The 22027-nt window shown below is 36.5% G+C and overlaps 1 protein-coding gene and 1 long non-coding RNA gene across 3 annotated transcripts in view; one reads left to right on the top strand and one right to left on the bottom strand.

Annotated features, from left to right (window-relative positions):
* Positions 1 to 22027, top strand: part of grik3 (glutamate ionotropic receptor kainate type subunit 3) — a 140210-nt gene that overhangs the window by 73377 nt on the left and 44806 nt on the right. The window contains exons 1-5 of one of the 2 annotated variants that reach the window (XM_016673922.1): positions 13520 to 13576; positions 14089 to 14262; positions 15279 to 15536; positions 15657 to 15838; positions 19412 to 19465. In XM_016673922.1, coding sequence (XP_016529408.1) covers positions 13570 to 13576; positions 14089 to 14262; positions 15279 to 15536; positions 15657 to 15838; positions 19412 to 19465 — 675 coding nt within the window. In that variant the 5' untranslated portion in view covers positions 13520 to 13569. Of the gene's footprint in view, positions 1 to 13519; positions 13577 to 14088; positions 14263 to 15278; positions 15537 to 15656; positions 15839 to 19411; positions 19466 to 22027 lie in introns of those variants that run through there. The other variant, XM_007557241.2, reaches the window with a different exon arrangement.
* On the bottom strand, positions 8104 to 9749 carry LOC107836797 (uncharacterized). Its single transcript, XR_001662755.1, has 2 exons — positions 9254 to 9749; positions 8104 to 8350 (listed from the first exon to the last, which is right to left on the bottom strand). It is a non-coding gene; the product is annotated as an uncharacterized LOC107836797 (long non-coding RNA).

Below are 22027 nucleotides of genomic sequence, written 5' to 3'. Positions count from 1 at the left end.
GCCAATGATTGACTTAAAATAGGTTTTGAGCACGAATTGACTACAAACTACCTTTCAACCAAAGGTTTGTAATGCGCTTCCTAACCAGACGCTCCAAAGCGTCCGGTCCATAACTCTTCAACACGCCGTCAGCTCCCGGTCAGAAAGAAGCATTTAGTTCAGAGACCATGAGATGATATTCAGAAAGGATTTTTTTAATTAATTGATTTAAGTTGCCTCTGAGACTAAATCTGTGACTTGTTTTTATTATTTGCTTGCTTACTTTTAAACACTGATTTAAATATTGTAATTTTTAAACTGAGCAGTAATTTTACATCCATGGAAACTCAAATGTAATATTTAAAACTTCAATACATAAAATCAGTTATTTAACAATATGAGGTGGTGTTTAATTTATTTTTAACATTGTATTTTTATACATTTATGCTAGAGGTGCCTAAGTCTAGTTTTCCAGAGCTACCATCTGCAACTTTAGATGGATTCCTTCTCTAACACACCTGGACCAGTGACTCATTATAAGCCTCTACAGAACTGAATGAGGGAAGTCAACCTTTTGTCTGGGGTGTTTTAGCAGGGATGCACTCCTTATTTGTACCGTCAATGTGGCCCGTTGAGGGTGGCCAATATGCTGAAGTGGCCCTCTGTGAAATTGAGTTTGACACCCCTGTATCTAGTGTATGCTATGAAAATACTCAGCATGTTGGATTGTTCAGGATAATACTTTGAACTGATATTATTGTGAACTGATATTATTTAAACAGTCAGATTTGTTTTGTTTGGGATCCTACAAAAAAACCTGATTGAGAAGACGCTTCCCTTTATTGGATGGTAGATGTGTGTAAAGTAATACAATAAAACATACATTTTACTGTTAGCACAGCACATCAAAGTAAACAGTAATTCTACGTAACGGATGGGGATGAGGGATTAGAGGAAACAATTATTTGTTGCTGGGGGTTACAATAGTAAGTTAAATGCATCATTATGACAACAATGAGGACTGAGCGAATCAGTCTGAATGACAAATGGAAGCTCTAAGTCAAGTCAGCTTACAAGAGAGACAGTGTAAGGAAGACAAGTCGGAACGCAGGCTTTATCTGTAGTTTTCTGAAAAGGAAAAAGAGCTTCTTAGTATAAATCCTTCACAATGAACGAATGCATGAAAAGTTTAGAACCTGTAGCCACTATTCTGTCCTATTGTTTATTGCTTGATATTGAAAAGCGATAAAGTGTTCATCAAACTAGTGCCAATATTAGAAATTTGTTTTCTTGCAAATTTATTTAATTTAATAGCATTTCCATCACAAACAGTGATTCATCATGTATATGTCACAGATTGAGGGAAATCATGCCTAACATTTCTATAAAACGGATGATTAGCATTGTGATTAAACAACGTTGGAACATATGAAGGTGAAATATTAAGGCAGTTTTTAAACTATAATAGTCATCAGCACCATAAGCATTTGTAACTATAACAGCAGTATATTTGCATTAAATGCCAACAACTGTCTTATACAATCTCTCAACGATAACATATTTCCTCAAATATAATGTTACTGAGGAGAAGACTATTGTAAAAAGATTTGCAGGTACTATTAACTCTTAAATAAGCTCACTCGTCTGAGAAATGCACCCAAGATATCTCTTTATGTGTACGTCATGATATTACTGTGAATATTTAAATGGGCTATAATTGCAGTTACATAATATTGTCAACCAAAATGTGACCTGCAGCAGCATAGTATCATATTGTGTGGATTCCATGACTTCAGTCCCAATATCTATTCTTAAATTGACATCAGCATCATGTCAAGTGCTGATGCTAAATTAGATAAGTCCCATCTCTTTATACATGTCCAAAAAAAATGAAAATATAAAATTAGTAATTCTTATATGTATTCTCCTCCAGATTCGGATGTTCAATTTTTTGCTTTTTGTATCAATTAATTGTCTCTACCTAAACAAACATCACACTCACATTTAGTCTGTGTGAGAACACAGAACAATAAAACGTCCTCCCAAAAAAAACCCTCTCCTGTTTAGCAAACCTTTTGAAGTATATTTTAAAGCCCACATCTAAAACAATCAGTTGTTTGATCAGACGAGAGCCAGACAGTTCATCATTCCCTCAGGCAATGCGGTTAATACAGAGTGGTGGCAGCTTCAGGTTCTCAAAACTGCAATTAGTTGTGAACAACTGAATGATGTGGAACTTGGTTTGAATGACACCACAGAAGTCAGACAGAAATACATTACCTAGAAAGCGTGGTGGAAAAAAAAGTGTTTTCCCCTTTGTGGTTTGTGATCTTATTGTTTTGTAAAAAGTATGTCAATGTTTAAGATCATCAAACAAATTAAAATACGAAGCAAAAATATAACAGAAAACACTAAATCCAGTGTATACATGACGGCATTTATAATGAAGGAGATTCTGAACACACCAGAACCTGTTAATCATAAAATATGGTTGAGATATACACATCTACCTGTTGTGCTAATGTGCACTAAAATGTTTTGCGTTGCGTCGCTTGAGCAGTCTTCAAAAGTATCAGATTTTGTCCACATAGTTTAAGTGGCTCGGTCCTTTGATGTTATGTATCAACTTTCACAACTATCTAGCTTGTACTATAGGAAAAGTAATCAAAACTAAATTTTGACTTTGCGTTGTAGCAAAACATTTAGTCTGTCAGAAGTGGGCATGACCAATGTAAAAGTGATGCAGACTCATCACTTTTACCACATTGCTTTATCAATTTTTTTCCTGCATTTTAAATTTTTTCCAACTAACACTTTTTATCAGACGGCTGCACAGTGGCAAAGTTGGTAGCGCTGTTAGCTTGCAGAAAGCAGCTCCTGGGTCGAATCGAATCTCTGTGCATACCTGGGTTCTCTTCGGGTAGTCCGGCTTCCTCACACAGTCCAAAAACATGACTGTCAGGTTAATGGGTCTCTACTCCTTGGGTGTGGGTATGTGCGGGCATGATTGTTTGTCCCATCTCGTCTCTCTGTATTTCCCTGCGATGGACTGATGACCTGTCCAGGGTTTACCCCGCCTCTCGCCCGTTAACTGCTGGAGATAGGCATCAGCACCTCTTGCAACTTCACTAGGGATAAGCATGTAAAGATAATGGATAGATGAACATTTTACAAGAGAAGAAGAAGAATCAGCAAGAATAAATAATCCGTACAATTACAATACCTCTGTTGGGAGCAGGCAAAGAGCCATGGCTTGTTTGCTCACTTCCACAGTCTTGGAACCCTAAAAATACATAACCAATTGTTTCATACTAGTCAATAAACTGTAATACACTAACAAAATGTATTCAGCTATTATAACGAATCACATTTTTGTAGTGAAAGTGATGGTGAATTATGAGATCGAATTATATTTTTTAATTCCAAAGCTTTTTTGATGATGCTACGGTCTAATGTTTATTTGTTTAGAATGTTAATCAATGAACATATTTGTATATTAGCTCACCTGCTAATCTATACTTCACCAAATGCTTTTCGTTGATAAGGCTTATACGATTACTCATAAGAGGTGTAAACAACATGTGCAGATCACCTCTCCTCATTCTAAAGACAATTTAAAGCCTTTCATTCATTTAAACCGAATTTGTTCAGACTCTTAAGAAGTAACCACAGCCACAGGGTGAGGTAGGAGGGAACATGAACAGATATACCACAGCTAAGATCAAACTCTGAACTGTCTTGCTGTGAGGTGACTTTGCTAACTAATGAGCCAGCTTGCTGTCAGACACCATTAATTAACCAGCAACCTTAATTTCCTCTCATGATACTCATCATTGATTAAATGAAACAGATTCTTGGCCTGATTTTCTTTGTGTGGTATAAAGTACAACACTGGCTAAGTCTAGCACTAGCTCTCAGTATTTTCTAAATGTTGGTCCCCAGTGTTGTGTTGTTACCCATAATTACAAATGAACGTATTCTTTCCAAAATTGGCTGCGTTTCCAAATGTTCATGGTGATTTGTGTATGCGCTTTGTGCTGGTCATTGTTTGCTGCCATCATTGTGTTGTTGCACATCCAGGGAGACGGGAAGCTATTCAGAAGGAGATTGGTAATCCCACCAGTGAGAAGAATTACAAAAGAGCAACACTCAGAAATGCAGTGGGCGAGTACACATGCATCCAAGAGCATAATGAGTGAGTTACATTGTTTGGGCTGCTGAATTGGTTCGTCTGGGAGCAAGGAATTTGTTCTAACAGGCCGCATGCATTAGGCAATGAATGAAAACCTCAGGTTCTACTTATTTATCTAACTTCACTTTATCTGACTTGAATTGAATCCATAATACTTTGCACAAGAATATATATTTTTAGTGTGCATAGAATGCGTTGTCCATTTTTCCTTAAACAAACATTTGTTCTGAAAATTGAGGATTGGTCAGATTCAGAACGACAAATTATTTTATTTTAAGTATCTATCCATAAATAATGGATTTTAGCTCTTGATAAGAGCATAAAAAGCACATGGATTTCATTCAACTAAAGTGGGCCTTAGTTGAAACCTGTCTAAAAATAGCTGGCAGTATCTGCAGATACAGTATGGCCAGATTCCTACTGGCAAGAAAATTATAGAAAAGGTCATTGATCTTCCCTCACCCCAGCACAAATTTCATGTTGGACAAGGGCAGTGGCGCTGCCATTTTTTTTTTTTTTGCTACCTCAGTAGCAAAAAAAAAGTTCAGCTAGCAAATTCGACCTTTCCTTCAGTTTGAAATTGTGGTTGCTACATTTATATTGAGTGTGCATCTCGTTTGACAGAAGGAATAAAAAGAAAGGGAAAAAAAACAAAAAAAAAAACTCCTCTGTGAGTTTTAAAGCAAGAACATGCTGGGAATATTTCAGGTGAATGTTAAAGGTTTCTCTATGCTCCAGGTGATGAATCCTACTGTAAAAGATCTTTGGTTGAAACACAGAATATAAGAAGCATCATACTAAGGGCGAGGAGAAATAGGGCTGGACTTCTATTCAGTGTCTCGTTGTTCTCTTTTTATTCATATATAGACTGCACATTTTATTTCTAATTCTTAGTCACTAAGGTTGCAGGAAGAGTGGTGAGGCAAAGTATTCAAGAAGATTTAGGTCTACTGTGAAGTGTCCAGAGTCATTGAAGATTTGGAGCCTCCTGTCATCTACTGGTATTAGTCAACTGTGTTTTCTGAATAAAATTTTAGAGCGCTTCATACTTCCAGCTACTAACACGTTTTATGGAAATTTCATGCATTTTGCTGACTTTTTTTTTTTTTTTTTTTCCCAGCTTGTGGAGTGTGCCTACATTACCAAAAGTACTTAAACTTGCTTTAATGATTATAGTATCACTGTGCTTGATTAACTGAAACCCCATAGAGAATCAATGGAGCGTTGTCAAGAGATCCAACAATGGAGAAGAGCTGAGGCTATTAAATCAACCTAAATACCTCCAGGCCTTGCTGAATTGGCGTGTGATTAAGGCAAAGGGAGCTCAAACCAAAAATTGAATGCATTCACTGTCATAGTACAAGGACATACTTTTATTGACTTTAAGATTTTTTTTTATTTACTCATGTAATTTTATAATTCTCAGACAACCTGAATTTGGAGTTCAGTAATAGGATTGGATATTGGAGACACTGATGTCATTTTGTCTCATTTCATAGATTTTAATACAGTTTTCCTACCTCATAGGATCACATTCCTAATGTTTTATATTCCAGTTGTCTCTTCATGATTCCAAACAAATTAACTAAGCTGTCTTACAGCAGCCTGCTGCTACGTAACAACAGAGGTTGGGGGTTTATGCTTAAGTGTAAGCCTGTGTTGTTTGCGGGTACATGACATGTGAAGCTTTCATGCTGCTACATCAATTTTTGGGCGGGCATATACACTTAAAATGTGAAACCTCTAATTCTGACTCGACACAGCATGTCTCTGTCAGTTCCTTCAGGCCCAGCAGACCTCGCAGCACCCACTGGTTCTGTTTGAGATTAAAATTCAACCTCATTTTTATTCATACCACAAGTTACTGAGGGCTTTCATTTTTACACAGACCACATGTTTTAATGTATAATTTATTCCCTCAAATAATAACCTTTTATCAACATTAAAGAGGGGCTTTAGTCACATATTTGATGTGACTATGAATCATTTAATTTAAAAAGATCTCTTTTAAAAGTGCAATAATTGTACACTTATTATTTGTTCTATTACTAATATTTAATAAAACACACAGACTGTGCATGTTTTTTTTTTTATTTTAGCTTCTTTTTGGCAGTCAGCCTCATCTATTTTTAACCTTTTCTTATTTCATGTGTATCTTTCTGCAAATTTTTAAATGTTATGTAAGTGTTCAAGCAAAGTTTTGACACCACTTTAATCTTTTTATGGCTGATGCAAGATATAGTGGCCAGAAAGTTGAATGTTTAAAACTTTGATTTCATTATTGAATGTCTTTATTTTTGTATTGAATGATTTATTTTTTTTTTCTATTCACCAACCTGCCCCTTTGTGAAAAAGAAATGTCATCTCTTGTTAAACCATAAACTGATTAACCACATTCTTGGAATGCCTATGTCAATTTAACAGGTCAAACTCAGGCCTGATTACTGCCATACCTGTATAGTCAAGAAATTATTTTAATAAAACCTTTCTGAATACATGAGATGAGCTAAAAGATTTGAGGAAGTAAGACATCATATCCCAGATATTTGCAAACACATAAGAAGCAAAGTCATAACAAAAATCTGATTAGTCTGAAAAAGGTTACAAAGCTATTTCCAAGGTTTTGGGAGTCCAAGTCCAGAAAACCACAGTGAGAGCCATTGTCCACAAATGGAGAAAACATGCAATCATGGAGAGCATTCCCAGGAGTAAAAGGTTCAGAAAACAATAACTCAGTATTGTATGGACAGGAAAAACAACAGTGGGAAATTTGGAAGGTGTTTCTATTTATTAAGTCTATCACAAACCTAACACATTACAGAAAAAGAACATTGTACCGAGAGGAAACATGAGGGTGATTGCTTGATGGTCTGTAATTGCTGAAAAAACAACAATAAACAAACAAACAAAAAAGCAATATGAAGGTTTTGATTCAGACGTAAATCTGTGTTTCCTCTCAAAACGAGGTCATCATTGGAAAGCTGGTTTTGCGTTTCCTCAGGTTATTTTTGTATGATAATCAGATTTGTTTATGTATCAAAAAATAAAAACGGAAAACAGTGGGCAAATACTTTCTCACCATGCTACAAATCTTTCACCTGAAGGTAAGAGACAAGTATAGCATTCAGTAGAGCAGATTTTCAAGAAAGGCAACAAATAAACAAATAAAGTACTTACCAAATTATGAGGTGCATCACATTACTGATAGTGACAAATATTCTTTCTATGCGCAGCTTAAACTACTTAAATATGGCCTTACGTAGTAAATCACCTTAGTGGCAATGATGAAACCCAGAAGCGACAGTCTGCTGAGGTGTACTAAGTTTAGGTGATCCATGCTGTTAAAGTTTTAATCATCTGCTATTCACGCATATCCTTATGTGGCTTTGAAACAGAGATGATCCACAAAGTCCTCAAAGGACAAATTATGGAAACAGCTGCAATTAGTGTCTGATTTATATATTGTGGTAAGACCTTAGAGACTAATTAAAGGTCTTTGTGTTCCTGTCTATTGGAGACATGCTAATTTAAAGCCTTTTGACTGTGATTCACGAGGAACAAAATCTGAAATTCATGCATCTCAATTCATGCACGCCCACTACGATAACGAACACTCAGCGTAGTTGTTTAAACGGGGCCCAGTAAACATCCAATCTCTGCATCATTAGACCAGAATCTCCTAGGATGCTAAAAGGAACAGCTTGTCCTTTATTTGATGGCGTTGCAGGAGGTCTACTGCATAAAGCCCTCCGTATTGTGCTTATGGCAGATATCTGGAGAAAGGCGGAGCAAATTATCTGCAGGATTTTCCTCCCAAGAAGCGGGATTCCTAGTGTTTATTAAATTTTTTAGAGTGCTTCTGAGCAATGCACATTTTATCCTCTTAACAGTCAAATTACTATATACTCCAGCAATTACTTAATGTACTCTAATGAGATTTCGCCATGAAATGGAAGGATTCATTTATTTTAATGTGACGCATTCCACTGGGCAGGTTTATGCATCACATCCCCCTTGCGATCCAGAGGAGGCTTTGAGTCATAAATAGTAAGATGAGCTTGGCTTCCAGGTTTACCGTTTCCCCCACAGCAACTGAGGTATGCGACTCTGTGATCCAGGCACACAGGATCTGTTCTGGGGCATCAGGAGGTCACCGTCACCGTTCTCAAGCGTAGCTCTCTACAACCAGACATTTTCTGGGATTAGTAAAATAATACCATCCTGACAGGTAGTGTTAATATCATGGACCATGGAAGTGCAAAATCCACCACACAACTAAAACACAAAGATGATGCAAATGTGTTGCTTCTCACTGTAAAATAAACATTTTTAGATTTTTATAATCCTGAGGCATCTGACATGAACACAAATTACATTTGTACCCTGTTTTATACAACATGGACTGTTGTGAGATTCTCAGAGTAATAATATTGAATAAAAATACCACGTTTTCATGACACGATGCTGCGTAAAAAGCATGATGCCGGTAGCTCGAAAATCCATGTTATTAACTACCAGAAATGTTTCCAAACACCCAAACTAATCTGTCTTATAATAGAGGAGAACAGCAGTGGCTTTTATCTGACAACTTACTAGCAATGTGCTGCAACACGTTTTGGCAGAGGCTTCTACTTATAAATTCAAATTACAGTAGATCAGCATAATTTATTAACAACTGTGTACAATGCAATGACTATACTTGGTACGTTATGTCAATAGGCAGAAGGTCATCTAAAAAACACCGCCCATGGGCTGCAGTTTTGTATCTGGTGAATTTATGGTTAGCATGTTTTTTTTTTCTTCATTGATAAAAAGTCAGGTTATCCAAACTGGTAAGCCACTTTAATAAAATAATAGTGAAATAATATGTATTCATAAAATATATCAACATTTCCAAATAAAACATACAGAAAGGCCTAAGAAACCTTTTAAAATTAGGAAATATTAATGTTAATCTATTTGTATGATTTGTTCTTTAAATTGCCATTTATATTATTTTGGCTGTTACGATTAAGCAAATAATCAAACCATAATAGTCTAAAAGCACAATAAGAAACTTAATCATGGCTAAACGTTCTGTACCATATCAGCCTGCAGGGGATGACTGAGGGATGAAGAGACCATGTCGCTGACGTGTGGTTGTTTAGGTTCTGACGGATCTGCCTCTGTGTTCCTCTGATCCATTCTGTCTGGTATCACACTGCGCCACGATGGACACATTATTTTTATTTTTTTTAATTGTCTATGTTCATCCTCACTGATATTGTTCAGCCTGGGATTTGCGTCTTCCCTCTCACGTTCGTATCTTGACAAGAGTTCCTGCTTCTAAGGACATGGTGGAGTATCGGATCGAGGACGTTTTAAAAAGACGCGGCTGCATAGTGTCTGTCTCTAGGCAACCACAACAGCGTCAGACCGCAGCGTTCTGGGGGTCCTTTAGCTCCCGCCACCACAATTTAGCTGACCTTAATATTTTCCGTGTTTTATTTTCGTAATTATTGTTACACTTTGTGTTGATATGTGTATTTTAGACATGTTTTCTATCGGACATTTATAGAAATGCGGAACAAAGAGCGTCCCGTAACGCAACATTTAACAGCCAAATACTGGACAGTATTTTACTGGACGGTGGCAATCCCATGCTTAGCGTTCAGCAGCAGTCAGTAGAAAACAAGAACGACTGTGGCAGTTACTATGCTACTAAGAAAAAATATAAAATCAGGTTTCTAAAAAAAAAAATAAATAAAGGAAGAGAGAAAAAGGTAAGAGTGTCAATTTGTAACCCAGTTTTTCTCCGAGAGGTGGGTAGACTGTGTGAGATTATCAACCATTTAGCATAGTTAGCTTAGCTACAGACTAATGTTTGCCTCCATTTCACTAGCATTTAGTGAACGAAAGAAATAAATATACCAAGATATTCATATATTTAAATTGTACTTGTACCTTTTACCACACTTAACAGATGAGTCAGTCAGCAGCAACTCTAAGTCCCTCCTGACCCGTCCTCTCCTAAGTGAAATTAAAGCTGCAGTATGTAAGTTTTATTTATTTTTTATATACATATTTGTTAAAACTGTCATTATGTTGTGAAAAGTATCACATGAGAGGAAGTCTGTGAAAAATCTATTTCCTCTGCCCTCTTCCACTGCTATCTAGAAGCAACCAATCAGTTGCCAGGAGGCAGGTTATAGCGCTGTCAATCACAATCTTATGTGGCTGCTCATCCTCCCTCCCCTTGCTCTGTGCTATGTTGTAGCTAGCACAGCCTGTTGTGAATGCTCAGTCTAGTTAGCATAGCTACCAATGAGGGCAGATAAACTATTTTCCCGTAAGATAAGTTGTTTCTCCACCATATTTAGCAGTAAGTAAATGAAGTTGACTGGCAGCACTAAGACCCTTCTCCTCGTTCCGATTGGTTGTTTTTTTGTCGGAATGGTGCATTACTTTAGCCAGTTATAGTTCATGGAGGAGGTGGAGAAGATTAATTGTTTTCACAGATTATCTGTCTCATACCAAACTGTCACAACATGGTGACAGCTTTAACAAATATGGAGAAAACATATTTTTTATTAGTTATATACTGCAGTTTAAATAAAATGCAACAAAGCATTTTTGAGAAGTCTGGATTGCTTCATGTATATTTTGCACGCTGCCTCGATGACTGTTACTCGTGGGGAGAGACCTTTCAGTAAAACTAATAGAAAAAATGTAAGCAACCTATTTGCATACTGTATGCAGTATGCAAATAGGTTGCATACTATTTGCATATTCATGGGCAGTAAATATTGTGCTAGTATCAGTATTGAACCAAAGAAAGCAAGGCAGTTGCAAGCCTTTAAAATTATTACGCTTTTCATGGGTCAAGAAATTGTAACACTAGCTGCACAGGGGGCCCCAATCTAATTTTTAATCATGGGGCCCGAGATTCCTGGCTCCGCCCCTGTGTATTATTCACTTATGTTGTGTCATGTTATACATACTGTAAACTGTATGTACTTCCTTGAATACACCTCTACACCGCTCATACGAATTACGTATTATTTATCACCATAACTAATTATGTTTTTATTAGCGTAGAATCTCAGAAAACCTCATAACAACCGATTTATGCTACTCTGTCTTCCCTTGTTCTCTTTCACTAAGCTCGCCATGCTGCACCACTTTGTTTGAACAGCTTAGCAGGCACACAAAGCACTGGTTCCAAAATAGTGTTGTAGCCTCCATTAATTCTTCAGTGCTTCAGAGAAGTAAAGGTGAGGCTGAAGATTTTTAGTTGGTTGCTGTCTGCAACTTTACCATAGATCTCAAAATATATTCTCCTTCATCAGTGTGTATGGTGATGCAGTGTCAGACTCCCACTGTGGAAAAGAAATGTTTCAAAAATCATATCGCACAACAATGTAAAAACGGTGAAATAAATTAAAGGAGCAGAATGTTAGGACAAAGCTTTAACTGCACCAACTTCAAATCCGAAGATCAAGATCACTTGAGGCAGCCATCTTAAGTTATCTATAGTCTTGTTACCTTTACATACAGAGAATAAGTTTAAATTTTATTTTATGCTAGAATTTAGTAAATTCCTTTTTTTAACAAGCTCTCATTAGAACTCCGTTTACAGATTTTTGTGATAATCAGAATAGTCATGAGTTCAATAAAAAAAATTATACAATTATACAAAAGTTACACTCTAATAGATGCCCCTTCTGTGTGGATTTTTTTAATAACATGGCTATCTTAAGGATTTCTCCCTATCATGAATAATATGGTTTCAATTATCTGTTACTCGACATTTGTTGATCATTAGCCACTCCCTTTTTGAATCTAAATGAGGCTTTTTCCATTACCAAAGCTGGATTTTTGTTTGGTAGTGTCCATAGATTACCACCAGCAACTTCAATTGAACCTTTTAATCAGTTATTATTTTATAAAATTTGGATTCTCACAGATTTGATATTCTTAATAGTCAAATAAATACTGGAGCCAGAACTATAACTTCACTTTAGTTGTACATATTTTTTTATGTATTGAAATGTGGAAAGGTTTTGAAAGGTTGTGTCTGTGACTCAAATGATGAATAAAAGTAAACCTGATGACAGACATTCAGGCGCTGATAAAAGTGGAAATTGTGTTTCTTAACTTTGTTGACAGAACAGGAGCAGAGACATTTTGCTTTCTGACAGAGAGGGATAATTTGATGAGAGTGGAGCTTGAGGAATGAATCTCTCTTCGCAAACTGATGTTTTTGCAAACATCTTTTAAGAAGCTGTCTGAGCTGTCTTCTTAGTCTGTTGCCAAGCCACAGGGAGACTTTGTTGTCTTCCATTCGACACAAGATGCTACATTCATAGTCTTACCAATTAGCCATGAGTTGTGGTTCTTCACATATTTTAGTTTTAAACATCAGGCATCACGTTTAAAGGTGCTGAATTGGATAATGTTTGTAGCTGTTTTCGCAGCTGTAGCAGTCTGGATGGTTACTTTGTGAAAGAGCAAGAAATGTGCAACAGGCTAAAAAAATTATCTCTGCAAACCCCACACATCCTGGTTTCAAATTGTGTAAATGTATACCTGGAGATCGGTGCTACAAAGCGTTTTTTGCTGAAACCAACAGATTTTTCAGATTTTTTTTCAGACAGATTTTTCCCCATGCAGTTTCTGATGAACACAAAGAACACCTCACAAAAAGAGCAAAACAAGACCACAATATGTACACATTCTTCTTTCCTCTTGCAGATATATATCTATGAGATTTAAAAAGGGAAAAAGAGCAATGTGTACATGTTCTTCATGTTCTTGCAGTTGTAAAGTATGTAAAGTACTGCCAGCACTTGAAGATTGAAGTCATATTCACATTTTGGGCCCACGGTCTTCGAACGGTGAATGTAAGCTAATATTAACCTTTTAGATTGACCCTGACCTCTACTGAAAATTTGTGAACTAAAAACTGGTTCTGTGCCAGGGAAACAGTTCAAATTAAGTCTGGTCAAATGTCCAACCAAAATTCTGTCTGAACCTTGTTGATGGAGACAAAACATGTATGTTTTCTGCACAGTTTGCCAACCAACATGCATTTAAAAATGACTGTAGTACATTATATTATCAGTCTATCTATAAAAATCCTAAAATGGTGGTATCTATTTCTGGCTGTCTTTGAGTGAGAAGTGGGACACAGGCTGCCAGTGCATTGCGTAGCAACACTGTTTTTCTTTAATATCTTTTAACGTTTTTAGAGGTCCTTATTTTATGGATTAACTTGAGAAAACTTGAGAAATACTTGAAATATTAAAATAAAAAAGTTTTTTTTTCGCTCTCTCTACACTGTAGGGAGTAGAGCTGAACTGATGGTCTAACACTCACCACCATCTGAAGCACCACTTTACTTTGATGTTGATATAGACATGTTTTGTAAGTTTTGAGCTGTAGTCTATGCCATCTTAAAAGGAAAAAAAAAAGGCTTTTCTTTGAATTTTATGTAAAAGAACAGTGCTGAAGTCCGGATATCTGCTCCACCAATGTGGTATTCAGGTGAAATGAAAGGATATCCTAATGGAGAGACAAGAGCTTAAGATATTCTGCTGCTGCGATGGAGTGGACATACAAGCACAAACACACATACATATACGCTCATACACATACACGCTCCTTAAATCCATTACGGCCTCAGACTTCAAAGCTCATATTGGTTTTTTCAGTATTCCCTGAAAATGGAGAGGGTTGCTGAATGTTTGCAGAGTAAATTCAATACCTCATGTAATGTGCACTGCTGCCTTTACTGCTATTCCTAAGTGCAAATGTCTCTCAATATTTCCCTGTCTGTGACTACCCAAAACTATGCCTGTATATCTTTTTTCACCTGTGTTTATGTTTGGGAGCAGATTTCATGACCACCTTGTGTGCTTTTGTCTCCTGTTTTTCAGGTGGGATTTTCGAACAAACAGACGTACCTGCTTCACTTGTTAGTGCAGAAGAACTTGCCTTTAAATTTGCTGTGAATAATATCAACAGAAACAGGACTTTGTTGCCAAACACAACACTAACATACGACATACAGAGGATTAATATCTACGACAGCTTTGAGGCATCAAGAAAAGGTAAGTGATGTTACTTGAAGGACTTGTTAATGCAATGATATGAGTACTTCCTACAGAAGCATTCAACTGCAAAAACTAAGAAATAAATTCGGGAGCATTACCTTATTTAAACAAGAAAACTTTCTCCTTATAATGCAATGCAAAACTTGTTAAAAAAGAAAGAAAATCTTGTTTTAATGAAATTTAAAAACTCATTATACCAAAATATATCTCTCAATGAAACCAAAATGTAAACAGCAAAACCTCTTGGGATTTTTAGATGTAATCTTAAAGAAAGGGTCAGACAAAGGAGAGTTATGGTGATCCCCTCTTTGCCCTTTTGTAATAATAATAATGACATAATGCACCAGAATTTATTTACCACATCTGGTAGCGAGTCGCTCCCCGTAAATATTAATAAATAAGGATATCATTGAAATGTTGTTCATGTTGTGTACAGTATGCCTTTTAAGCTTGGTTGGAATGTGTTTGCATGTATTGCTGCTTCCCCCCACCAAAAAAAAGCACTTTAGTAAAGAGGAGTTTGGACCACTGAGTAACAGTCTAGAACTTTCTTTGATCGTCCCAACTAACTTTCATCTGATGTCTCTTGTTCAGGACTGGCTTAAGACAAGCAATGTGACAGTTAACACATTGCTTGTCTTTTTGGCTGACCATCATAACCCAGGGTGTAAATGGCTGTTTTCTGAACAACAATTGCTACCTTACTTTTGACTGCTTTGTTATGTCGTCATTTGTAAGTCATTTTTGATCAAAGCCCCCTGACAAATGCATTAGCAACAACATAAACAACTGTTAAGTCGGTGGTTTTCCCTATGGTTGTGTTTGTCTGGAAGTTTTTATTTCAACTCTAGTTTAGAGGAACAACTTCAGAGCCCCTTACGTGTACAGTTATTCTGAAATAAATAACTGTAACATTTGCATTTAAAATCTTGTATTAGATTTTTTTTTTTTGTTCTAGGTGCTGCACAGCAAGTGTACCCATTATCAAGCTCTCATCTCTTTCCTTCCATTAGCTTGTGACCAGCTGTCGTTAGGTGTGGTTGCAATATTTGGGCCTTCACATAGCTCATCTTCAAATGCTGTGCAGTCCATCTGCAATGCACTGGAAGTGCCACACATCCAGGTGCGGTGGAAACATCACCCAATGGACAACAGGGACACTTTTTATGCCAATTTATACCCAGATTACTCATCATTAAGCTATGCCATTCTGGACCTCGTGCAGTATCTTAAATGGAAAACAGCCACTGTTGTATATGACGACAGCACAGGTGAGGAGACTACAAATAACTGCATACTTTTAAACACAAATGTATGTGTAAAAAAAAAGCTGCTGTGCTCTAGTAAGTAACAGAAAAACCTGTGCCTTTATTTGTGCTGTTTTCTGCAAGGTCTAATAAGGTTACAGGAGCTGATAATGGCCCCATCAAGGTATAACATTCGATTAAAGATCCGCCAGCTTCCTCTAGATACGGAGGACACGAGGCCTCTTCTAAAGGAAATGAAGAGAAGTCGGGAGTTCCGCATCATCTTTGACTGCAGTCACCACATGGCTGCACAAATTCTCAAACAGGTGAGTTCTAAACTCTTATAGACAACCTTGAGTATCAAACCAGAAGACTAGACAACCTTAGGTTCCCATCTAACCAGTTCCAGCTTCAGTCACCTCAGCTATGGTTCTAATGCTGTGAGATCTGTAACACATCAGCTGCACAGTTTGAGATGCACTGAAGAAGAGACTGTTCTCCTGTTCTCCAATGGAAAAACGGAATGGAGGCGTTCCGATGCTTAAGGGGATAAGAACAATATTTGATGCACTCATGCATTGCCTTCCTGAAAGTATTAATGTCTCTTAAACATTTTCATATTTTGTCAAAAACTTCAATGTATTTCATGTGATAGACCTAGGTAAAGTAGTGCAATAATGTAGTGTGCAGTGAAAGCAGTGGATCCATGTTTTTTTTTTTTTTTTTTTTACAGTTATGGCTTAGACGGGTAACATTTATATATGTATTCAGCCAAAATGAACTGTAATACCATTAATTAAAATCTAGAGCCACAAATTGCCTTTAGAAATCACTTAATCATAAGCAGAGTCAAGCTGTGTATAAATTATTGTCAGCATTAAGACATCTGTTCTGTGCAGGTCTCTATTTTTTGTAGAGAATATTAATTAATTTTCTTATTTAAACAGAAACATCCAAGAAACATTAAAATTATACGCATGCACCATTATATTTGCCTCCTTTATATCTTAAGGTTCCAATTAGTCACAACCTGTTTGACTGTAGATTATATTTCCATTTTGTGAATTTCATTGTTTTGATGCATTCTTTCACACAGTTTATGGATGCAAAGATGCACAGTGAAAATGGATCCATCCAAAAGCATATTTGCATATTCCAAACCTAGCGCCATGTTATGCTTTCTTATTGAAACAGAACATAAATGTGATTTGATATAAATGTCAGTCAACAGGGAGCTGACAGCATTTTGCACTAAGTGATGAATGTGTAGGTGGTCTGATGTTTTATAGATGTCAAGAATAGGCTGTTAAATCCCCCTCCTTTCTACAGATTTCTGTCAACTTATATTAATATGCTTACCAAAGGCATCATTGCCAAAAAAGTTATTTAAATAGCTCAGTCCTCTATTGTTGCTGTGATAGAAGATGACATGATCGCTCCTAGCCAGAGCGCACATCTAATGCAAAGACGTCAGTGTCTTGTTCAGTGGAGTCGTGAGATAAAACTTTGAGGCAAAAAAGTTGCACCGTCAAGTTTCAGTTTCAATATGACATATTTTAATCAGTTTTATTTATCCAGAGGTTGTTTGTTTGCCATGGAACAATAACAATGATGATTCATTACAGCAATTGAATAGATGTTCAATAAAAAGATTACTGGAGTGACAATTAAATGTTCTAGCTGTAATGGTAATAGCAGCAAGCAACAGGTATGTTTTTTCTGATATTATTTTATGGGTTAAACTGGTTTCCATGGCAAAGGAAAACTTTTCCTTTGCCATGACATTTTGTGTAATTTTTCTCAATAAACATGAAGCAACAGCAGCAATGAGAACAATCTTTTAGACAGGTACAAGCCTTTGTTTGTCCCTCAGCCTTGAAAATGATATTGCTAAAGTAAGTAGCTCTAAAATACACTGCTGTCTGACAAAACATGGAGTTTCTATTTTTAGAAATTTTTGTACATAGGTCAGGGGTGTACAAAGTCAGTCCAGTTATTCAGTTTCGGGCAACCTCTATAAATTGTAGTCTCAGTTTCATGTCCGTTGCTGACAGGAGTAACACTCATTTTGGTCTTCTGCTGCAGTGGACCATCTGCTTCTAGATTTGACACGTTGGGCCTTCAGAGGTGGTTTTCTTCGTCCCTTGGTTGGAAGAAGTGGTTAATTAAGCCAGTATTGCTTTTCTATAATTTATACGTTACCTTGTACAAAGTAGTTTGTCCACTCTTCTAACTTCTAACATAATCAAAAAATTGTCATTTGCACATATGCTGGTCACTAGAAAGTTTTTAATTTATAGACTATCTCCATAAAGCCAAGAGATGTTTGTGCGTGAAAATCCCCTTAATTCCAACCGGCCTGTCTGCCACCAGCAACTGTGCCATATTCAAAATCTCTAAAATCCCATTTCTTATGAATTCTGTTGCTCTGTTTGAACTTCTGCATGTCATGTACGCCACATCTAGATGCCTTTTTGCTTTACAACCAGATTCCAAGGCAAAATAATAATAATTGTACTTCACTTTTAGTCTATGTATCATTCATGTTTGACAATATGAATCCCAAAATAATGTTTTGCAGCACTACTGTCATGATCCGTGTTTCTGTGTGTTTATTTTTGAGTTATTTCTGTGTTTGTTGTTATCCTGTTTCCCTGAGTCTCTGTCTTTGCGTCTTCCCGTTGATTGTTTCCAGGTGTGTCTCGTTCCCTTGATTACCCCGCATGTATTTATGTCCACCTGTTGTCTCTGTCTCTTGTCGGGTCCTCGTCTAATGTCGTCGTTGTGTACCAGTGCGTTTCCCTGTGTTCTTTGTGCTCCCCGTTGTTCTGTACCTCGACTTTATCATTACATTTATCACCATCGTCCTCCTGGGTCCTCCCTGCGTTCTTCCTCACCACCTCAACCACATCACCTTATGACAACTACAGAGTTAAATTATGTTAAAATACAGATCACCTCTCTGTCATGCTCTTGGATTTTCTTCTTGACATGCAATGATGCTTAACAAAATGAAAGGCAATTTTTTTTCTTAAAAATCTCATTGTGACTCAACATGCATCACTCAAATTATATTCTATTTCAGATTATGAAAATGAAAATGATAGGGATGACTGTGTCTTATTTACAAAATAATTGCCTTTGTCCCATGGTTTCACTCTATTATTGATGAGAATATTTGAAAAATAATAAAAAATAAATAGATTATACGTTCTTTGAATCTGAATGGAGATATCTAATACTAATAACCTGACTGAATTAAATATATAAAACAAAGTTTCAATGTCAGGTATTTGGCTTGATGTCTGTAGTTGCAGAGGTGAATTTTCTCCACAGAGGCTTAACATCTCTTTTGCATAACCTTGAGTTTTGAGGGTTTTTTTTTTATTTTTTTATTTTTTTATAACACATGGTACAGTAGAATGGAAAGCACAGACACCATGGTTGGATGCAATGCCTTTGAGTGTAGATGGAGTGAAACAAGTCGCAGCGATGGAGTGTTTGGATATAATGCAAAGATTAATAAGTCCTTGATTGAGACTCTTTTTTGTGTTGCGGTGGCATCAAATGCCCCAAACCACCAGTTTAAATACAAAGAAAATCATTAAAGACATGTTAGTAAATGGTAAATCAACAGTCTGCTTTTGGCTAAGAAACATTAGCAAGTGGTAGCGGAATCTTGCTTGCAAAACTATCATGATATGAGTCAATAATCTCATTAAAACAAATGTTTTCTCCATCACTGATGGCTCTTTTATTGGATCTTTGTGGGACTGCTTGTTGTAAGGATGCTGTTTGGGATAATGAACACTCTCAAATGACAAAATAATAATTTTCCCTGCCCCAGCTCATTTCATCCACACCTTTAATTCCATGTTTTTGTCTCTGTATCCTTCCAGGCCCAGACCATGGGCATGATGACAGAGTATTACCACTATATCTTCACCACTCTGGTAATGTACCATGCTTGTTAATGCAAATAGTCTCGTTTGTTCTCATCTCTTCTCCGCTAGAATTTTTCATGAATAGTGGCTAATTGCCAATGGAGTTTGGATCCAGTCCATAACATCAATTTTGTTTGACAAGTCGGAGGCACAATGGAGTCCCAGGTTTGCAGTGGTAAACACTGCTTCATAGGACTGTCAACAGCAGTCTTTGAAATTCCACAAAACGCCAGATTGAGATTCAAAATGGAATGTTTCATCCTGGTAAGCTGATGAAGATTAGACCTATTGCTTTGTGAATTAAATAAACAGTTAATGGGAAGTTTGGTAAAATGTGAAATTAATGCTTACAAATTATAGGTAACATTATGCTGCAAAGTTTACAGGTCAGACTACAAACATGTACAGTGGCCTTAAAAAGTACTCACCCCTTGAATGTTTTATCCTTTTGTTTCTTTTACAAACCCAAAATCATGATAAACAAAACTTGTTTTTCAGGACAAAAATAAAAGAAAAAAAAACACTAGAGTTCAGGTGAAAGCGAATTTCTATGAAATAATAAGAATTAAATTAAAAATTTTATTATCTTCCTCTTTAAAGTGACTGACCAAATTCAACAGATGTCCAGCCAATTGTTGGTGGTACGCTAACAATGAATGGAATGGAAATTACCTGAATGCTTTTCAGTAGATTGTAGTATAAAGACACCTGTGTTTGAAACGTCCATTATCGGTTTAATAATGGTTACCATTACCACTGTTGAAGAAAACTCATATTAACAATGTTCTTTGGTCTGACAAGAACAAAGTTAAGCTTTTTGTCAACCAGACACGATGTAAACAATAAACACTGAACATTACTATAAGCACACCATCCCCAATGTGAAGCATTGTGGTGGCAGCATCATGCTGTGGGGATGTTTTTTCTGTCACAGGCCCTGAAAGCTCTTGTAAAGGTGGAAGATAAAATAAATGCAACAAAATATAGAGAATTCCTTGCAGATGTCTTGTTTCATCTGTAAGAGAACATTTGACTTTAAGCAAGACAATCACCTGAAGCATTGGACTTGGGTTGCCCACGCAATTTGACAAAGGTTTAACACTTTTGGAAGAATGACGTAAAATTGCAATGGCAGATGTTCAAGTATGATTGAAACCTGACTGTACAGACTCTGTTCAGTCACCACTGACTTGGAGGGGCTGAATATTTATGCAATCACTTATTTTAGGTTAAATTTTTTTTTTATTAAACTTTGTTGTTAATGATAATTTATAAAGCAATGAAAATGTAAAACATCCACATGGATGAGGGCTTTTTATGGACACTGTCTTATGATGATGATGAACTTTATAAAATCCTGGTACAAAGTCTAAAAATAGAAATGTCTACACAAACAAAAATTCCAGACAGTTCGTTTTTTATTTACTATTTTATTGCTAATAATGTAAACTACTTAAAATAACTGGCTTTATAGCAGTGACCTTCTCACCTTGTGTGATAGAATAAAAAAAAAAAATTAAAAAAAACTCAACACAAGTGTCCGTAGGGGGCTGCTTTTCTCCGTTACCCTGCCTAAATGGGAACCAGCAGATTGAACTGGAATACAAAGCAGCATGCTCTGTGCTGTTCCTTTCACCCTCTGTTACTGTCTTTGTCTCCTGACTCTCTTGAGCGCTCACACTCACTGTCTCTGCAGGCATGGCCAGACTGTTGTGATAATATGTTATGACACAGGGGTCCAGATATGATGTGTGTCATTTCTCACAGTTGACAGCGGAGCAATGACATTGTTATGTGGTGTGTCATGTTCATGTAGCATCTGTTTTGCTTTAATATGGAAATCTGAAGATTATTTATATTCTTGTATTGAGTTTTTGAGTATTCAGCAGCATTTTTATGCATTTGTTTTATTGCATTTTCCCAACTATATTTTTTGTACATAAGACATGGGTATCTTGATAGGATCAGTGTTATACCTATCTAAAACTCCAATATGCTGTCTTACTGATAGATATCCCATTAAGAAGATTATACCTGGCAACTTTATTTGATCCAAAGTAATGAATTCTTGCACGGTGTACATGGCAATACAATTTCCTCTCGATGGAGTTCACTGATGTCTATGTTTTATCTTCAGAGGTGAGGGAAGTGCCGACTTATTAGAGCGTGAAAAGGCAAAAGCACAGAGCTATGGGGGTAATAACTTCCTTGTCCTTTGAAATGAAACTGTCATAGCCCTTGTCTTGCCACAGCGATCTTAGAGAGCTTTAAGCTAAGAACTTAGTTATGTTTTCCCCTACTGTATCACTTTTGCATTCTCTCAAAGCATCTTAAACTGCAGAAAAAAATTCTGTATAAGGCAAATGTAGGATCATGTTACGTATGTGTTTGTGTTGCATGTGTGCGTGTGTGTGATACTTAGTTCTGATAAAAGTAAACTAGAACTTTTCATAAGTTTTTTTATTTGTCTGACTTTCTGTAATATGAAAAGCAAGTACAGAACAAATCACCATTTGTAAATATTTGTAAATACAATTGTAAATACAAAGTAAGAGAGGATTGGACATGCTT

This window comes from Poecilia formosa, unplaced genomic scaffold (genome assembly GCF_000485575.1).
Source record: "Poecilia formosa unplaced genomic scaffold, Poecilia_formosa-5.1.2 Scaffold86, whole genome shotgun sequence".
NCBI classification, from domain to species: Eukaryota; Metazoa; Chordata; class Actinopteri; order Cyprinodontiformes; family Poeciliidae; genus Poecilia; species Poecilia formosa.
The sequence above is the reverse complement of the archived record's forward strand: the minus strand, read 5'-3'. Positions and strand labels throughout refer to the sequence as shown.